This window comes from Peromyscus californicus, unplaced genomic scaffold (genome assembly GCF_007827085.1).
Source record: "Peromyscus californicus insignis strain IS unplaced genomic scaffold, ASM782708v3 Scaffold_7__1_contigs__length_154581171, whole genome shotgun sequence".
NCBI lineage: Eukaryota > Metazoa > Chordata > Mammalia > Rodentia > Cricetidae > Peromyscus > Peromyscus californicus.
In genome coordinates, this window is record NW_026294595.1 from 51,158,315 (window position 1) to 51,174,850 (window position 16,536).

Below are 16,536 nucleotides of genomic sequence, written 5' to 3' on the forward strand. Positions count from 1 at the left end.
ATGCCTTTAATCCTAGCACTGGGGAGAGGCAGAGACAGTTAAATCTCCGAGTTCAAGCCAGCCTGTTTTATGCATCAAGTTCCAGGTCAGCCAGACCTACATAGTGAGACCGTTTCACAAACGCCCACGCGCTTGAGAAAACACACACACACACACACACACACACACACACACACACACACACACACACATACATACATACACACACAGATTGAATGAATAAAACTCGAATGAAGCTTATTCTATAATTAGTTACATTTAATTATTTTATCTACCAACCAGATGATAAGTTCTTCTAGAGCAGAGATTATCTGGTATACTTTTCTGTATCCTGTTTTAGCAAATAGTTCACTGATTAGTAGAAACATGATTAATGAAGGGACTTCAGTGACCTAAGAGACCTAGAGCCATTATTGCTGACACTGTTCTTAGTAACTGAGATGTAGCCCTTAAGTCCCAAATAGCTGAGTCAGAGATATTTTTATCTCACCCTCCCTCCCAGTAATGAAAAAACTGAATTCAGGGCCTTGTGGATACTCTGCAACTATTCTACTACTGAGCCTCTGCATTTTCTTAAGAGACTTAGGTATGTATCTGGAGGAAAGAGTTATCTATACATGTGTAGACTGTGTGTGTGAGAGAGAGAGTCATGCTGTAGTTGACTGAGTGCTTTTCAGACTTGCTGGATGTAAATATGGGATGTGGAATGTTAGTAACGCCTGGCAATCATTACTCCATTTTCTCTGAGTATCCAAGCACAGATGTTCAAGAAGAGCTTCTGCAAAAGGTTCCTAAGTAATTCTAGAATTGCTTTCATTTATTCCAACTAAAACAATTTACAAAATTCTACAAATATCCAAACTTTAGCAATTTCTTCAATATGGAGGACCCATATTCCATAAAAATCAAGACATAAAAATGTCACCAAAATTCACCTGTGATCATGATTATAGCTGTGGATTAGTGGGCAGTTCCTCTTTCTGTCAATCTTTTTAGATTAGGGATATGATTTTAAAATGAAGTCAGTAGTTAAAAGTTTCACCGTGGTGTATGTTTTGTGCAGTGATTTACTCATTGTATTCTATAGTTTTGAGAGTTTCAAGTTGCATGTATTCTGCAGCAGTTCGCTCTGCCAACACATTACCCTGCTGCCTCTTGCCACAGCACCTCCATCCCTGCCCCTAGGAAATGCTACTCTGCTTTTTGATGCTAGGTTGTGTTATCCAAACTATCACAGCAAAAAGCAGCACCTAGGGCATAACCATTTAAATCTGCTTATTGCCTCTGTGAAGCACATCTGAGGTTCATCTGTGCTATTTTATGACCAGTAGTTCCCAATGTGTTTTTTTTTTTTTTTGGTTTTTCGAGACAGGGTTTCTCTGTGTAGCTTTGAAGCCTGTCCTGGAACTCGCTTTGGGGACCAGGATGGCCTCGAACTCACAGAGATCCACCTGGCTCTGCCTCCCGAGTGCTGGGATTAAAGGCGTGCACCACCACCGGCCGGCCCCCAATGTGTTTTTAATTGGAGACTAGTCCTACTTTATAAATTAGATAACCAACCATCATTTTACTCAAGGTCATACAGCAAATAAACTAGTTCAAATACTACATCTGAACAGACCTAATTTTAAAGTACATAATCTTCCAGGATACCCTGTTATATACATTGTCCTTAGTATTACTAAAAACTCAGAACAGAAAAGATCATCAGAGACTACATGATTTAATTACTCAAATAAAAACCACTGAAACGAAATGAGAATGGCAAGCATTCACACTGCCAACTGCTAAACCATGTCACCCAGATGGGCGGGTTTCTTTCTCTTTTCTGGCTGATTTTATGAACGGCAAAGGCACAATGTTTGCAAGGTTCTAGCAACTTCATTAGTCAGCACACTTATCTTTAAGCCTTATACAACTAAGACACAAATTTAGACTTAACTTTCTCAAACTACAACTGAACAAATCATCAATCTTCAAGTCTTAGTGTCTTTATTTAGCAAATTAATGATAATTTGCTTGTAGGAATTGAAGTGAAAATTAAACATAACACACAAAACTATCTGACCCATAAAGGGATTTCTCAAATATTGTTTCCTTACTTCTTTTCCATTAAACAAATATATATGTTCTGTGTGTATGCACGTGCACACACACGGAAGCACAGGCGGAGGCCAGAGGACAACTTGTGGGCATTGGTTCTCTCACTCCAGCGGGTGGGTTCTTGGAATCAAACTCAGGTGGTCAGGCTTAGTATCAGGTACCTTTCTCCACTGAACTATCTCATCAGCAGGCTTCCTTATTTCTTCACAAGAGCTACAGAAGCCTGCAGGTTCTCAGCACAGGGGCAAAAATTGGGAGAGTTTAATTTAAACAATTTTTACTTTCCAAATGTCCTTGGGGATCATCTGAAGTATTGCTGTGGACCAATATTCTATACATAAGTGATGTGCAAGACCACAGAATCCAGATGTATTCACTGGTTCCTTTTCTTTCTTTCTTTCTTTTTTTTTTTTAAAGCAATTAGAAATAACAATGTTAGTAACAAATACACAAAAATAAGACTAATAACAGATAATGTTGAATGGGTGGATTGTAACAAATGAGATGACTAATCAAATCAGTAACTGACTAGAATCAGGAAAATTTAAGAAACTTCAAGAACTGAAGGCAAAAAGATACAAGCTGGAAAACAGCATTGTAAGTCACCTAAACAGAACAGAGCAGGAGAGTCTGGGGAGGTGGCCAACCCTCAGATTGATGCCTTTCATCATCAGAATGTTAGACATCAAATACAAAGAATAATACCTAATCTGTGCTGGGATTTCATTTCTGGATAAAAAATGTATAATGTATTCAGAGGTTGAGCTTAGTAAATTTTGTGAAGGCAAAACATGTTTAAGTCCTTAGGTAGAAAACATCGTAGAATTAAAAAGCATTTAAAGTTTTATAGTCAAGAGCTTAGCTCAGAATTAATGAAATACAGTAAGTACACATAGGGGAGTCTGAAGTACATAAACACCACTCTCTTGAATAATCTTTAGTAGGGCAAGTTACTACCATACCAAGCACTTGCAGCACTGTCAGTGTTCACTCATTACCCTCCCTCCCTTGACTGCCCTAGGGTACACAGGACCCATCTAGCGAGGAGCACTAATGTTTGCTCCATGCTGTTACACTGATTACAATGGGTCTGACTTACAAAGTGTGCCACTGGGTATAAACTAGAAGAAAGAGATTTTAAGGGTTAATTGACATTGCTCTGAATTGCCAATTTTTAAAATTACAACCAAAGTATAGGTAAGCTAAAAAAAAAAAAAAAAAAAACGATTAAGCAAGGTAATGAAAGTAGTCAGTAAACTTATAAACAACTGATATAAAGGTATCTACAATTCACTCATATTCATTTTTACGATATTTTAAAATACCTTTGCTAAAAGAATTAATGCAAATCTAAATATAAATGGACATTTGTTTTACAAATTGACCTTTAGGCCGGGCAGCTCTGGCACATGCCTTTAATCTCAGCACTCGGGAGGCAGAGCCAGGTGGATCTCTGTGAGTTTGAAGCCAACCTGGTCTACAGAGGAGTTCCAGGACAGTCAAGGCTACACAGAGAAACCCTGTCTTGAAAAACCAAAAAAAAAAAAGCAAAAACAAAAAACCCATAAAACAAAAACAAATTGACCTTTGGAACTGTCAGAGATACAGAAATCAATCACCATGTTACAAGTGAAGAAACTCCCTGGAAACTGAAATTTCTTCTCAAAATTACAGACTGAATTACAATAGAGAAAAAAGGAGACTGTTGACTGGCAACTCAGGATTTTAAACAAGAGCTTTGCAAAAATAAGAATTTTAGCCTAGTAGTAAGTATTCTAAGTACATTTGCAATCAGTTAAGTGTCATATATTTGTTAAGTCCATACTAAGATCATTATTGCTCTCAAAAGAGAAGTTTAATATTAAGTAAATAAAAACTGAGTATCTAGAGAAATAAAGGTTGAACACTTTAAATAAGGGTCTATGACCTCCAACATGTGCAATAAAGCCAGGGCATAGTTTTAATTTTAAGGTAAAGGTATCCATCCACTGTTTGAAAGAATAAAACGTATTTTCTAAGAAGCAGACAAACATGTTTGCACTTAGAGTTAATTTTTAATGGTATAAATTTCAACTGCTATACTGAGACAGATTATGCCAGTTAAAAGATGAATAGTTTGTTGTGCTGACCCATCTGATACACTCATTCTTCATTAAAAAAATTGTTATTTATGTTCTATATTTATGCAACACCTGAAAATAAATGTTTATCACAGCTGTCAGAACTTGGTAGGAATAAACTACTCCATCATAGTTCAAAGAAAAAGCTAATGTGCTCTAGGAGCAATTTATGAACAAGTCAGATCCATATTTCACACGTGCCGCAGCAGCTCATCAGAGTGATAACCCTCCTTCTCCTGGGTGTTATCCTACCATCTGCTGCTCTAGTACTTATCTTTATTTTGCAACTAATTAACAGCATAATCTTCTAAATTCAGCAAGTTAATTATCATTATTGTGGTCTTTGCAGTATCATCAGTCCTCATGAAGTCTTGTCTTTCCACCCCTAGAGAACATATGAAAATGAAGTCGGTTGGGAGAGGGTCTGTTTCTTTGGTGTGGGCTCATTAGGTGTTTGCTGATTAACTCGGCATGCAGAGACAGGTCAGAAGAATTCTGCTGAACATGAGGTTCCATGCAGGGCCCAGCTAAGTTAATGTAGGTTTCTGAACAGTTGCCAAGATGCCCTCTGTCAGCTTTTAGTAGAAACCCCCTGCAGAAAAACTACTGGATACCCACTGTGTGCAAAGATATTTCTTGGTTTGTCACACAGATCTTAAAGAAGTCACACTGGAGGAACTCACTTTATTAAACCTGAAACAGAACTCCAAGGTGATTCACATCTTATAAACATTCAAAAAAGTTACATTATTAAAAGAGTAATATAAAAAATAACTATCTAGCTGGGTGGTAGTGATGAACACCTTCAATCCCAGCACTTGGGAGGCAGAGGCAGGCGGAGCTCTATGAGTTCGAGGCCAGCCTGGGCTACAGAGAGAGTTCTAGGACAGCTAGGACTACACAGAGAAACCCTGTCTCAAAGGAACCAAAGTAAGTAAATAGTCTATAGTTTATGTGATTAATGACAAATCCCTTAAGCCTAAATTTCATGAGATCTAGTGTAATTTTGTAGAAATTCACAAAGCTGGGAATTGTTCTACAGTGTTAAAATGTGCCAGATAAAATTGGATATTTATGAGTTTCTATTTATTTCTGTATCACATTCTTGGTTTCCCAAAGACTTGAAAGTTTTTTAAAATGTTTTTAAAGCATGAGCTGCACATTTCAGCAGAAAAACAAAATATCAAAATTGTGTATCTGTAGTAGACACAAACATATACTATCTAAGTGGGTATCTGAAATTAGGGAGTTAGAGCACCTGTTGTCAGATACGGACAGATTAAACCCAATGCAGTAAAGTAAGTTTTTGAGAGATCTATAACTCAAACAGAATGCTTTAAAATGTTCAGACATGGGGCTGGAGAGATGGCTCAGCAGCTAAGAGCACTGGCTGGTCTTCCCGAGGAACAGAATTCAGTTCCCAGCACCCACATCGAGGCTCACAATGGTCTGTAACTCCAGTTACAAAGGATCCATGTCGTCTTCTGGCCTCTTTGGGCACTGCACACATGTGGTACATAAACATACACACAGGCAAAAAACACTTCTACCCATAAAATATAAAAAAACAAATCTTTAAAAAAGATATTCAGATAGTTGAAAACCAGCATCACTACCAAAACAACAAAGCAAAATCCAACTAAGCGTAGTGAAAGGGAAATTGAAGTGGGAGCTACAGACAGGTAGAGTCACAACTGTTTAAAGATCTAGGCATGTGAATGGGAACTCATACATTTGGAAAGCACAGATGTGGTGTTTTACCTCTGATGCAGGAAATAATTTATTTGATAATTAAGATAGTCCTGTATGCTGGGATAGGAACTCAATGGCAACCTTCTTCAGATGGAATGATAAAACTAGTTGCTAAGTCTTTTCAATCTCAGAAGTTTACTAAATAGGACGCCGTTTTCAAATCTGTAATTTTAATACACGTAAATTGTGTTTCAGTGTAAATTGTTTTTAAAAGTTGTCCCTGAATTACAATTTTTGTGCACAAAAGCCATCATGAATGGCATCAATGTAACAAGACAAAAAAACCCAAATATCTCATTTGTAGGATACAATCCTAATGTTCTGGGCGTTGAAAACAAATCAATAATTTCATTCCACATGGTAAAACTCTAGACTGTCTCATGATCACTAGAAATGTATCCAAGAAAACTCTCTATTGTGCATCTTGCTTGGAGAATGTCTTAGTACCCATGAAATGTTTGTTAAATAAATAGTAAGGGACTGTAATAGCTGTAAATCAAATGCTTGAAGATCACCAGAAATGGCAAATTCTCACATGATTAAAAGAGAAATCAGTAAGAAACAAGTAAGTGGAAAGGTCCCCAAATATGTGAAAATTTATGTAATGCATTTCTAAATAACCCACCTGCCAAAGAAATCATACGGGAAATTAGAAGATTCACCATGATGAAAATGTAGTATATCAAAACTGGTAAATACAAGAAAATTTATAGCTATAAAATGCCTACAATAGAAAGTAAAAAGTTTTTCAATAAATGACATAGGCTTCTACTGTAAGAAGCTAAAAGATTAGGAAAAAGAAAATTTTAAAAATTAAGACTACAAATATAGCTTTAAGAAAAGTAAAAGTGAGCTGGGTGGTAGTGGTGCATGCCTTAAATCCCAGCACTTGGGAGGCAGAGGCAGGTGGATCTCTGTGAGTTTGAGGCCAGCAAGTTCTGGGACAGCCAGGAATGTTACACAGAGAAACCCTGTCTCAAAAACAACAAAAATGAAGAAAGAAAGTGGGGGGAGAGGGAGAGGGCGGGAGGAAGGGAGGGAGGAAAGAAGGAAAGAAAGAAGATAGGTAATCCCAGCACTTGGAAGGCTGAGGTAGAAAGACTGCTTCAAGTTTGAGTCAACTTGAGTTTTAGGCCAGGCGAGGTTACAAGGTGATAACTTGTCTCCAGAAATCAAGCTGTAGATTAAGAGACAAATTTTTAAGAATGGATGGGCTGTAGCTCAGTTGGGAGAGTGCTTGCCTTACATGCACAGAGTTCTGGGTTTGATTCCTGGCCCCATATAAAGCACATACCTGTAATTCTAGCACTTAGGTGGTAGAAGCAGAAGGGTTAGGAATTCAAGGTCATCCTTAACTACATAGTAAGTTTGGGGTAAGCCTGGGTTACATGAAAAAAGAAAAGGTTAATGGTGTGTCTGACTAGGGTATTTGTTCAAGAAAATACAAATAATCATGTCCACAGAGACACGTAAGAATGTGTGCAGTAGCTGGCACTGAGTGCAGATTAGTGGCAGTGACCTCCCTGAGCATTTTTGAGGCCCTGGATTCGGTATCTATAACTAACTGCAGAGACATTACAGGACAAGAAAACAACAAAATGTACATAGTGGCTTTACTCACAATAGCTCACTCGGGAAACTAGGTCTCCATCACTGAGAAAATGGACAAAAAAGTTGTGGTACACTCACATAATGAAATACCACTCTGCAATAAAATGAAGTAGGTTACGATATATTTAACAACATGAATAAATCTCAGAGACATATGCTGAGCTGCACACAAAATAGTATATGAGTCTATATATACTTACTAGAAGTTATGGTGCCAAACTACAAAACAGAGATTGTTGCATGATACCTAATAGATCTTATAATAAAAAACCCGCCGGGCGGTGGTGGCGCACGCCTTTAATCCCAGCACTCGGGAGGCAGAGGCAGGCAGATCTCTGTGAGTTCGAGGCCAGCCTGGACTACCAAGTGAGTTCAAAGCTACACAGAGAAACCCTGTCTCGAAAAACCAAAAAAAAAAAAAAAAAAAAAAAAAAAAAAAAACAAAACAAAACAAAAAAAAAACAAAAACCAAAAACCAAACAAACCAAAAAAAAAAAAACAACAAAAAAAACCCCAGAGCCTGATATTAGGGTAAATGCAGAAAAATCAGCTAGACAAAGAAAAAAACCACTAGAGAAACTTCTCACCACTACTGAATCCTCAGGCCAAATGGAAGGCAAGATCCTATTTCCACAAATCCTCTGACTGAAAGCCTCTGAGTCCTCAGCCAAAAGGGCTCTTGTTCCTGTCTTCTCAGGCCTTATACAGCTTTCTCTCCCCAGCCACATTACTTCCTTCCTAGTGCTGGGATTAATGGCATGTGTGCTTCCCAAATACTGGGAGCAAAGGCATGAGATCTCAAGTGCTGGGATTAAAGGTGTGTGCCACCACTGCCTGGCTCTGTTTCTCTCCTAGACTAGATCAATCTCCTCCTGAGTGCTACAGTTAGAAGTGTGTGGCCCCACTGCCTGGACTCTATGTTTAATTTAGTGGCTAGCTTTGTCCTCTGATCCTCAGGCAACCTTTATTTGACATACACTAGATCACCACAAGAGATGACCAATTAGAAAAACCTTCTGGGTATATGTTAATGGTCTATATGATAATAACAACATATATTACATGAAATGTACCTATGTTCCAGAACTTTGCTATTAAAAGTGATTCATTTCAATATATATAAAATTTACATTAAAATCTATTAAACTATTAAATGGAGGTTAGATATAGGTAAAACCTAAATGTCAGTGTATTAATTACTAACAAATGAAGCTGGGTGATCAGTATATGGTAGTCTATTATATTATCCTATTCACTTTTACGTATCTTGCATACATAAAAAATTTCCGCCATTGAAAAATAAAAACGGGCTTCCTGTCGCGGCCGCCATCGGAGAGCAGCAGCCATGGCCTTGTGCTACCCCATGGCCATGGGCCTCAACAAGGGCCACAAGGTGACGAAGAACGTCAACAAGCCGAGACACAGCGGGAGCTGCGGGCGCCTCACCAAGCACACCAAGTTCATGCGGGACATGATCCGGGAGGTGTGCGGTTTCGCGCCGGGGAGCTGCTCAGGTGTCCGAGGACAAGTGCGCGCTTAAGTTCATCAAGAAGAGGGTGGGCACGCACATTCGTGCCAAGAAGAAGTAGGAGGAGCTGAGCAACGTGCTGGCCGCCATGAGGAAGGCCATGGCCAAAAAGGACTGATCCCCCACCCCCAATAAACGTTGCTACTGTACAAAAAAATAAAATAAAATAAATAAAATAAAATAAAAATAAAAATAAAAACAGGCTGCAGATGTGACTCAGCAGTTAAGAGCACGTACTGCATTCCCAAAAGACCCAAATTTGATTCCCAGCACCCGCATCAAGTGGCTCACAACCATCTGGAACTCCAGCTCCAGGGGATCTGGCGCCTCTGACCTCCATGGGCCCCTGCATTTATGAGCGCATATCCATAAATACATACCCACCATCTCAAACAAGACAAATATTAAAGTGGGGGTAGTAGCGGAAGACTCTAGGGAGATGGCTGAGTGGGCGAAGTGCCTGCATGTGCCTGGAACTCCACCGCTGGGGGTTGCGGAGACAGGTGGATCCCAGGAGCTTGCTGGTTAGGCACTCCAACTCAAACACTGAACTCCAGATTCAGTGAGAGGTCCTGTCTAAAAAAGTGAGGTGAAGGGCCACAGGACATCCTCTCTGGCCTCCACATATGCATGCACGGGTGCACATAACCACTTACATGTGAGCAAACACAAAATTTAAAAAGTAATTTTGTTTTTTACTTAAATCAAAATTGAGAAAAAGCATATTTACTCCAACTAAAAAGAGGAATCATGAAAATATGGCTACTTTACATTAGCCAAATTCTAGTAAGAAATTTAATTGGATTGTTAAATTTAAGTAGGTCATTCTGACTCCCCCTTATATTTTTAGGTTTTCAAAGATTTACTATTAACTTCAAACAGATGCTAAAATTATGGTTCTTACAGTGAAATGAATTTCCTTAGTGTCTGTTCCTCTTGAGGCACTTTGTAGGATAAAAGCTACACCGATTATGTGGAAGTACATCCAGGCACATGGACCTCAACAGGCCCTTCCTCTCGTTCCTCCTCTGCTCAGCGTTTATGTTCTGCACACATGGCAAATTAAATCCATTTTCCCATTTACACAGCATATTTAAATAGAAAATGTCTAACACCCCAGAGAAGGTTTCTGTCATTAAATAAAGAAGGGTTAACCTGACTATACTAACAATATGGAAGCTTGCCTCTCTTGGCATCTGCATCCTTCTCTCCCCACAATCAGGAACCAGACCATTTATGAACCTCAATCATCCTTTATCCAAGTGACATACAAGTTCTATACAGTTATCATGTGCAAATTTCAGATTGATTATTTGAATGAATACAGCAGTAAAAAAAATCTAAACCTTATACCAAGTTGTATTCTTAGGTGTGCAAATTTGTATCACCATAGTGCCCAATAAAGAATGGAAGCAAATAAAGTACGAATCTAGCAGTGCTTATCTATTATTTACTAAGATATATATTATTTGACATTAAGAAAAATTATCACTGTATCATTAATAGACCACAGAGAGTCTAATACACTGATTTTGGTAAATATGAGAAACTTCAATGCCTCTGTCAAGAAAGTTAAGACAGTTTATGGGATTCGAGTTAAGAGAAACTCCAGGAATGAAAGCTTAATGCTTTTACTTTACAGATAAGAAAACTGAATTTTAGATAATGAAAGTCAAGCCAGGCCTAGTAGTACAGAACCTAACCCTAGCACTAAGGAAGCTGAGGCAAAAGGATCCCAAGTTCTAAGCCTATAGAGGAACAAAGTGAGGTCAAAGCCAGTCTGGGCAACTTAGTGAGACCCTGTCGCAAAATAAAACAAAAAATAGGGTGTTAAAATGTAGTAGCTCAGTAGCAGAGTGCTTGCCTAGCCTATATGAGGGAAAAGACCCAAAGGATGGAGAATACAGTTAGGTCTAAAATAAAAACTTATCTCCGGATTCCTAATCTATAGCTCATCTTTTTAAATAATGTGAATTTTTAATGTTGAAAACACAAAAGAAAAATGTCTTCCTTTTAATCACATGAAATGTTTCCTAACTGCATACTATTTGGAGAAGTTATGTTTAACTGTTCAGCACTGCTTTCAGAGTTTCTACTTAATTTTAGCTGTAATACTCAGGGTTTCCACCAGGGGGAGTTTAAGGCCATAGTCCAAACCAGACGAAAAGTGACAAACACTAGAATTTTGTTCCCAGCTCACCCTTTATATTTAAAGCAGGGCTGGAGAGATGGCTCAGCTGTTAAAGGCTAGGCTCACAACCAAAAATAAAGCATCATTAGTCAATCACTACACTAATGGAAGCTTTCCTTTTCCAAAATTCCTAGTTCTTCCACAATGTAATACAGCCCGTAACTTTATAAAATGCTGACCTTAATGGAGACAGACGGACGAGGGAGAACGAGAGGGAGAGGCTGAGAGACTTAATAAATGTTCAAGACAAAAACAAAACACAAAAACCCCTTGCTTACCATTTTTGCTTCTGACTGCACTGGCTGAGGGGAGGAAGGGCCTGGAATTCCTGGAACACTAGGCACCATGGAGACTGGCCGAACAAGCTGTTTAACAAATAATGAAAATAACTTTGACTCAGTATTTATAAAACAAGATGTACATTGTTTTACTGCACACAATTATAATTTGTACCTCTGAATTTAGAAAATTCAAAACTTTAGCTGCAGCTATATGTTTGCACTGAACTCTGATGAACTATATATAACTGATTTATCTTTCACAAGTTGTCAATTTCTCTGAAACACTAATTTCCAGGGTTTCCCACCCCACTCTGCAAGGATTGAGCCCAAGGCCTTGTGCACGTGAGCTAAGTGCTCTATTACAAAGCTGTATCACTAGCCATCGTTTTACTTCTGTTTCTTGAGACAGGATTTCATATTTTTGGATGACTCTGAACTCACTCTGTAGTTCAGGTTAGCTTTGAACTTGCATATTTTTTTGTCTCAGCCTCCTAAATGACACAGGCCTGTCAGTTGGCCTGGTTTGAACAGTTCCTTAGTTCCTTCTTATAAACTTAAAATATTCAAAGTGACTGGTGCAAAAATTTGTACATTATCTCTTACATTCTAATTTTGTATTTAAAAGGAGTATCAAAGGGTGACAATAAGAATTAAAAATCATTTCAAAATGAACTTTGATTTACTAAATATATGACTATTCTAAAATGTATGCACTCTGACACATTAATTAATTTACTGTGTAATAACAAAGAAGCTAGTGGCCCCTAACAACTTCGCAGGTTTTGCCATTTCTGCTTTTCACTTTAGCAGTTGTTATATGAATAGGGTTGATCTCTTCTTTCATTGCAAGTTGCTTTCAATATACGCACATTTAAAAGGATAACCATGTTATCTCAAATGCAATGCAAGAATATTTCTTGCTTCAAAAATATCTTTAAAAAATAGAAAGCAGCCGGGCGGTGGTGGCGCACGCCTTTAATCCCAGCACTCGGGAGGCAGAGCCAGGCGGATCTCTGTGAGTTCGAGGCCAGCCTGGGCTACCAAGTGAGTCCCAGGAAAGGCGCAAAGCTGCACAGAGAAACCCTGTCTCGAAAAACCAAAAAAAAAAAAAAAAAAAAAAATAGAAAGCAAACCTTATATCTGAGTCTTCACTAAGTCTTTTAAATAATGCATTTATTTAATTTAACAAGGTTCTATTTAAAGACGACAAAATATTTTGGAATTATCTCAATCAATGATAATTTGGATATTTAGATCACTTAAAAGAAAATCCCAGCACTCAGGTGGCAGAGGCAGGTGATCTCTGTGAGTTCAAGGCCAGTTTGGTCTACAGAGTTCCAGACCAGCCAGTGCTACATAGTGGAATTCTGCTTCAAAATAAGAAAGAGAGGAAGGAAGAAAGACTTTTAAAATAAAGTTAATACTTAGTATGCCACTAATATTGCTAAGGAGCATATCTAAACCATAAATTTTAGAATGCTGCTACAAGTAGGCTTTTAAAAATAATCTAAAAAAGCCACATAGTTAAGGATTATATCACATGAATCAACACTATGTATCCATGTAAATAACAGAATGAAACTTAAAATGTTTTTCCACTTATTTTGTATATATGCTCCCACATGCATGCCATGGCACACATATGGAGGTCAGAGGACAGTTTGCTGGAGTTGGTTCTCTCCTTCCACCAGGTGGGACCCGGGGACTGGAACACAGGTTGTCAAACTCAGTAGCAAATGTCTATCCACTGAGCCATCTCAGGCCCCAGAAAAACATAACATTATATGAGTGATTAAGACATCAAGTATTCTTTACAGGAAATTATTGAGACATGCTGTATCATAAATAATTTAGGGAAAATGAAAATAGTATGTTCTGGACAACTTTGCTAGATGTCTAACAGTGCAATTCAAGATGAAAAATGAAATGTTGAAGACTAATTTGAAAAGTATGAATAAAACTATTTTGTGAAATATGAGGATAAGAAAAATACTATTTCTACTTTTTCATCATTCCAAATACTGTGCGTTATAAAGACTTAATTTTTTTCATTTATGTGTATGTGCATCTATCTGTGTGTGGGTATGTGCACTGTGTGCAGGTGCCCATGGAGGTCAAAGTTGTTGGATCCTCTAGAGCTGGAGCTATAGTCAGTAGTGAGTCACCCAAAGTGTATACTGGGAACTGAACTTAGGTCCTTTGCAAGAACAGTACAAGCTCTTAACCACACCATCTCCACCAATGTGTTTTTAAATGTTCACTAGCCAACTCAATAGTTAATTACCTTTTCTACATTTTCTAAAATTTGTACATTTAATGTGTTCCTCATAAAACTTCTTTTGGATTTTTTTCATAACAAAGTACCCCAGACAGGCCTCATATTTATTATTTAGCTGAGGCCAGCTCTGAAGTTCTGGCCCTCCTATCTCTGCCTATTGAGTGTTGGGATTAGTAATGTGCCACCAGGCCTAGATAGAAATGTTTAGACCTTTACATGCACGGGCCATCAAAGGAATTCTGTAAACTTCATGTAATCATAAAGGACAAGTGTGGTTTTTTGAAGACCTATAAACACCACATATATTTGACAGCATTCCAACATGAATATATTAAAATAAGAAATTGGAAATATTTTAATTCCATAAATCTTGTCTAACTGAAAAAAGCTGAATCAAGAAATAGTACCCCAAAAATATAGAAAATGTGTGTGTAGGGTACAGAAAAATGCTTTCAATCCAATTATGTTTGTCTAGGATAGTATAGTTGATTATGAGTATCAATGAATAAATATTACCCATTAATAAGCATTTTGATAAATTCCATATAGTAAGCCAATCAAGCAGTTCAACTATATTTTCTGGTTATTTTACCAAGACCAGTTTTGAGACACAGACTTAAATGGTCTAACTTTCCAACTTACTGGAACTGCAGCTGGAACATGCACATTAGAACTTGTAATTGATGCAGGAATAGCAACGGGCATGGTTTGTCCATTAGGAAGATGTAATAGAAGAGGAAATGGGCCTGGTACAGGACTAAGAAAAACAAAACAAGGGAAAGATGTAAAGATCTATACCAACCACCTCTGGAAAATAACAGTCTTTTTCCTCTTATTACTTAAAAATAAGTTTTCTAACATCCAAAAGGCAAATTCCAAAACTTAGTTATTTTTAATTGCATCTTAAATGCATAATCCATGTAGGAATGTAAAAAAAAAAAATCCTGGGGAAAATCATCAATTTCCAATTTGCAAAATGAGAAAAATTCTCATCAAAAAAGTCTTGGGAGTTACTTTAAGAACTGAGACAAATGTCATCTTGTAATGGAATAACTTTTGTTTTGTGTCAAATAGCATAAAAATAAGACCATCTTAAACTTAGTCTATTTTTAGCTAAAATTTAGATATTTATTTTCCAATGTTAGGTATTATTTTAAAAAGAATATTAAGTTTCCAAAAACCAAGACAGATCACTTACTCATTCGCGCGCGCACACACACACACACACACACAGTAATTCAAGTAATTAAATATCCTAGGAAAAACCATAGTAAGAAGACCCTAACAACTCCCACACAGTCAGCGACTGACTGGAAGCACTTACACAATTGGCCTGTTAGAGGATGGTGCCTGGGTGATTACAGTACTTGAGGTTGGTGAAGGTACTGCTTGTTGAATAATTACACTTGAGTCAGAACTTGTGAGCAGCACATTGGGAACCTGTAATGATGCTGGACGAACGATAGCTGATGTGGGCTGTGCAGTTTGTGCCAATGGTACTTCCTATTTAATTTTAAGATAAATAAAGGGCGGTATTTAAAAATGCAAGTTAATTCATGTACCTCAGTGAACAGAATGTAACACATTTCCGAAAGCAACTACTAGATAATAATTAATGACTCTCCAAAGAAATTAATATCTACAGTTAATTAAAATATCTCAGATGCAGTTGTAAAGTTCAAATGCAATTCTCAAAATTTAAAAAACAAGCCTGCATTTTTGGTTCAAAGTGTTTTCCTATCAACTTAAAATAAATTAGGCTAGGCTACTTAGCAATGATTCTGTGAGAAATACAAACACAATCCACTGTCAGAAATCAGAAAACAAAACCCAGAAGGGATTGCCCTATCCTATTTGCTTATTATAATGCATAAACAAGAAACTGATCCAGCAAGGTAGGATTATGACTTAAACAAATTTGGTGTTTAGAAATGTTTTAAGATGCCAGGTAGTGGTAGTGCACACCTTTAATCTTAGCACTTGGGAGGTAGAGGCAGTCCTATCTCTGAGTTCAGATCAGCCTAATCTACATAGTGAGTTCCAGGACAGCCAGAGCTATACAGGGAAACCCTGTCTTGAAAAACAACAACAACAACAATAAGTTTTTTTTTTTTTTTTTTTTTTTTGGTTTTTCGAGACAGGGTTTCTCTGTGTAGCTTTGCGCCTCTCCTGGAACTCACTTGGTAGCCCAGGCTGGCCTCGAACTCACAGAGATCCGCCTGGCTCTGCCTCCCGAGTGCTGGGATTAACAATAAGTTTTTAAGACATTTTAAATTACTAAAAATGTTTTCTATAGTTTCAGATAGTATCAAAAGACCAAGTAATGTTGGTATTGTGAATTATACAAAATTAGTTAACTATTGCTGAGAGCTTCCCAAACTAAAGGAAAATAGAATTTATGAATCAGCCAGGATGATTCTTAAATTGTTTCCCCATAGTTTTACAGATTACAAAAGAGAGATGAGGGCCTTACCCAAACTTCTTAACTAGTGTATTCTTTTGAACCGGCCTTTATGCTGCTAAAGTCTTATTAAGATACGTGGAAGGAGAAATTGGTAACATTCTTAACTACAACTTTTCAGTACATTTGAAACTTAAAACTCAAGAACTTGTGAGAAGAGTGATAATTAATGAGTAAACCAGTCAAGGAAACTCCCAAACACAGTAAAAGT

The 16,536-nt window shown here is 37.6% G+C and overlaps 1 protein-coding gene and 1 pseudogene across 8 annotated transcripts in view; one reads left to right on the top strand and one right to left on the bottom strand.

Moving 5' to 3' along the window:
• The window catches only part of Atf2 (activating transcription factor 2), a 93,204-nt gene that overhangs the window by 17,713 nt on the left and 58,955 nt on the right, over positions 1–16,536 (bottom strand). For 7 of the 8 annotated variants that reach the window (XM_052723585.1, XM_052723581.1, XM_052723583.1 and 4 more), the window contains 3 exons: positions 15,189–15,367; positions 14,507–14,621; positions 11,584–11,670 (listed from right to left, as the gene is read on the bottom strand). In XM_052723585.1, the coding sequence (XP_052579545.1) occupies positions 11,584–11,670; positions 14,507–14,621; positions 15,189–15,367 (381 nt within the window). The remainder of the gene's footprint in view (positions 1–11,583; positions 11,671–14,506; positions 14,622–15,188; positions 15,368–16,536) is intronic. The other variant, XM_052723588.1, reaches the window with a different exon arrangement.
• On the top strand, positions 8,111–9,232 carry LOC128100854 (60S ribosomal protein L36-like; annotated as a pseudogene).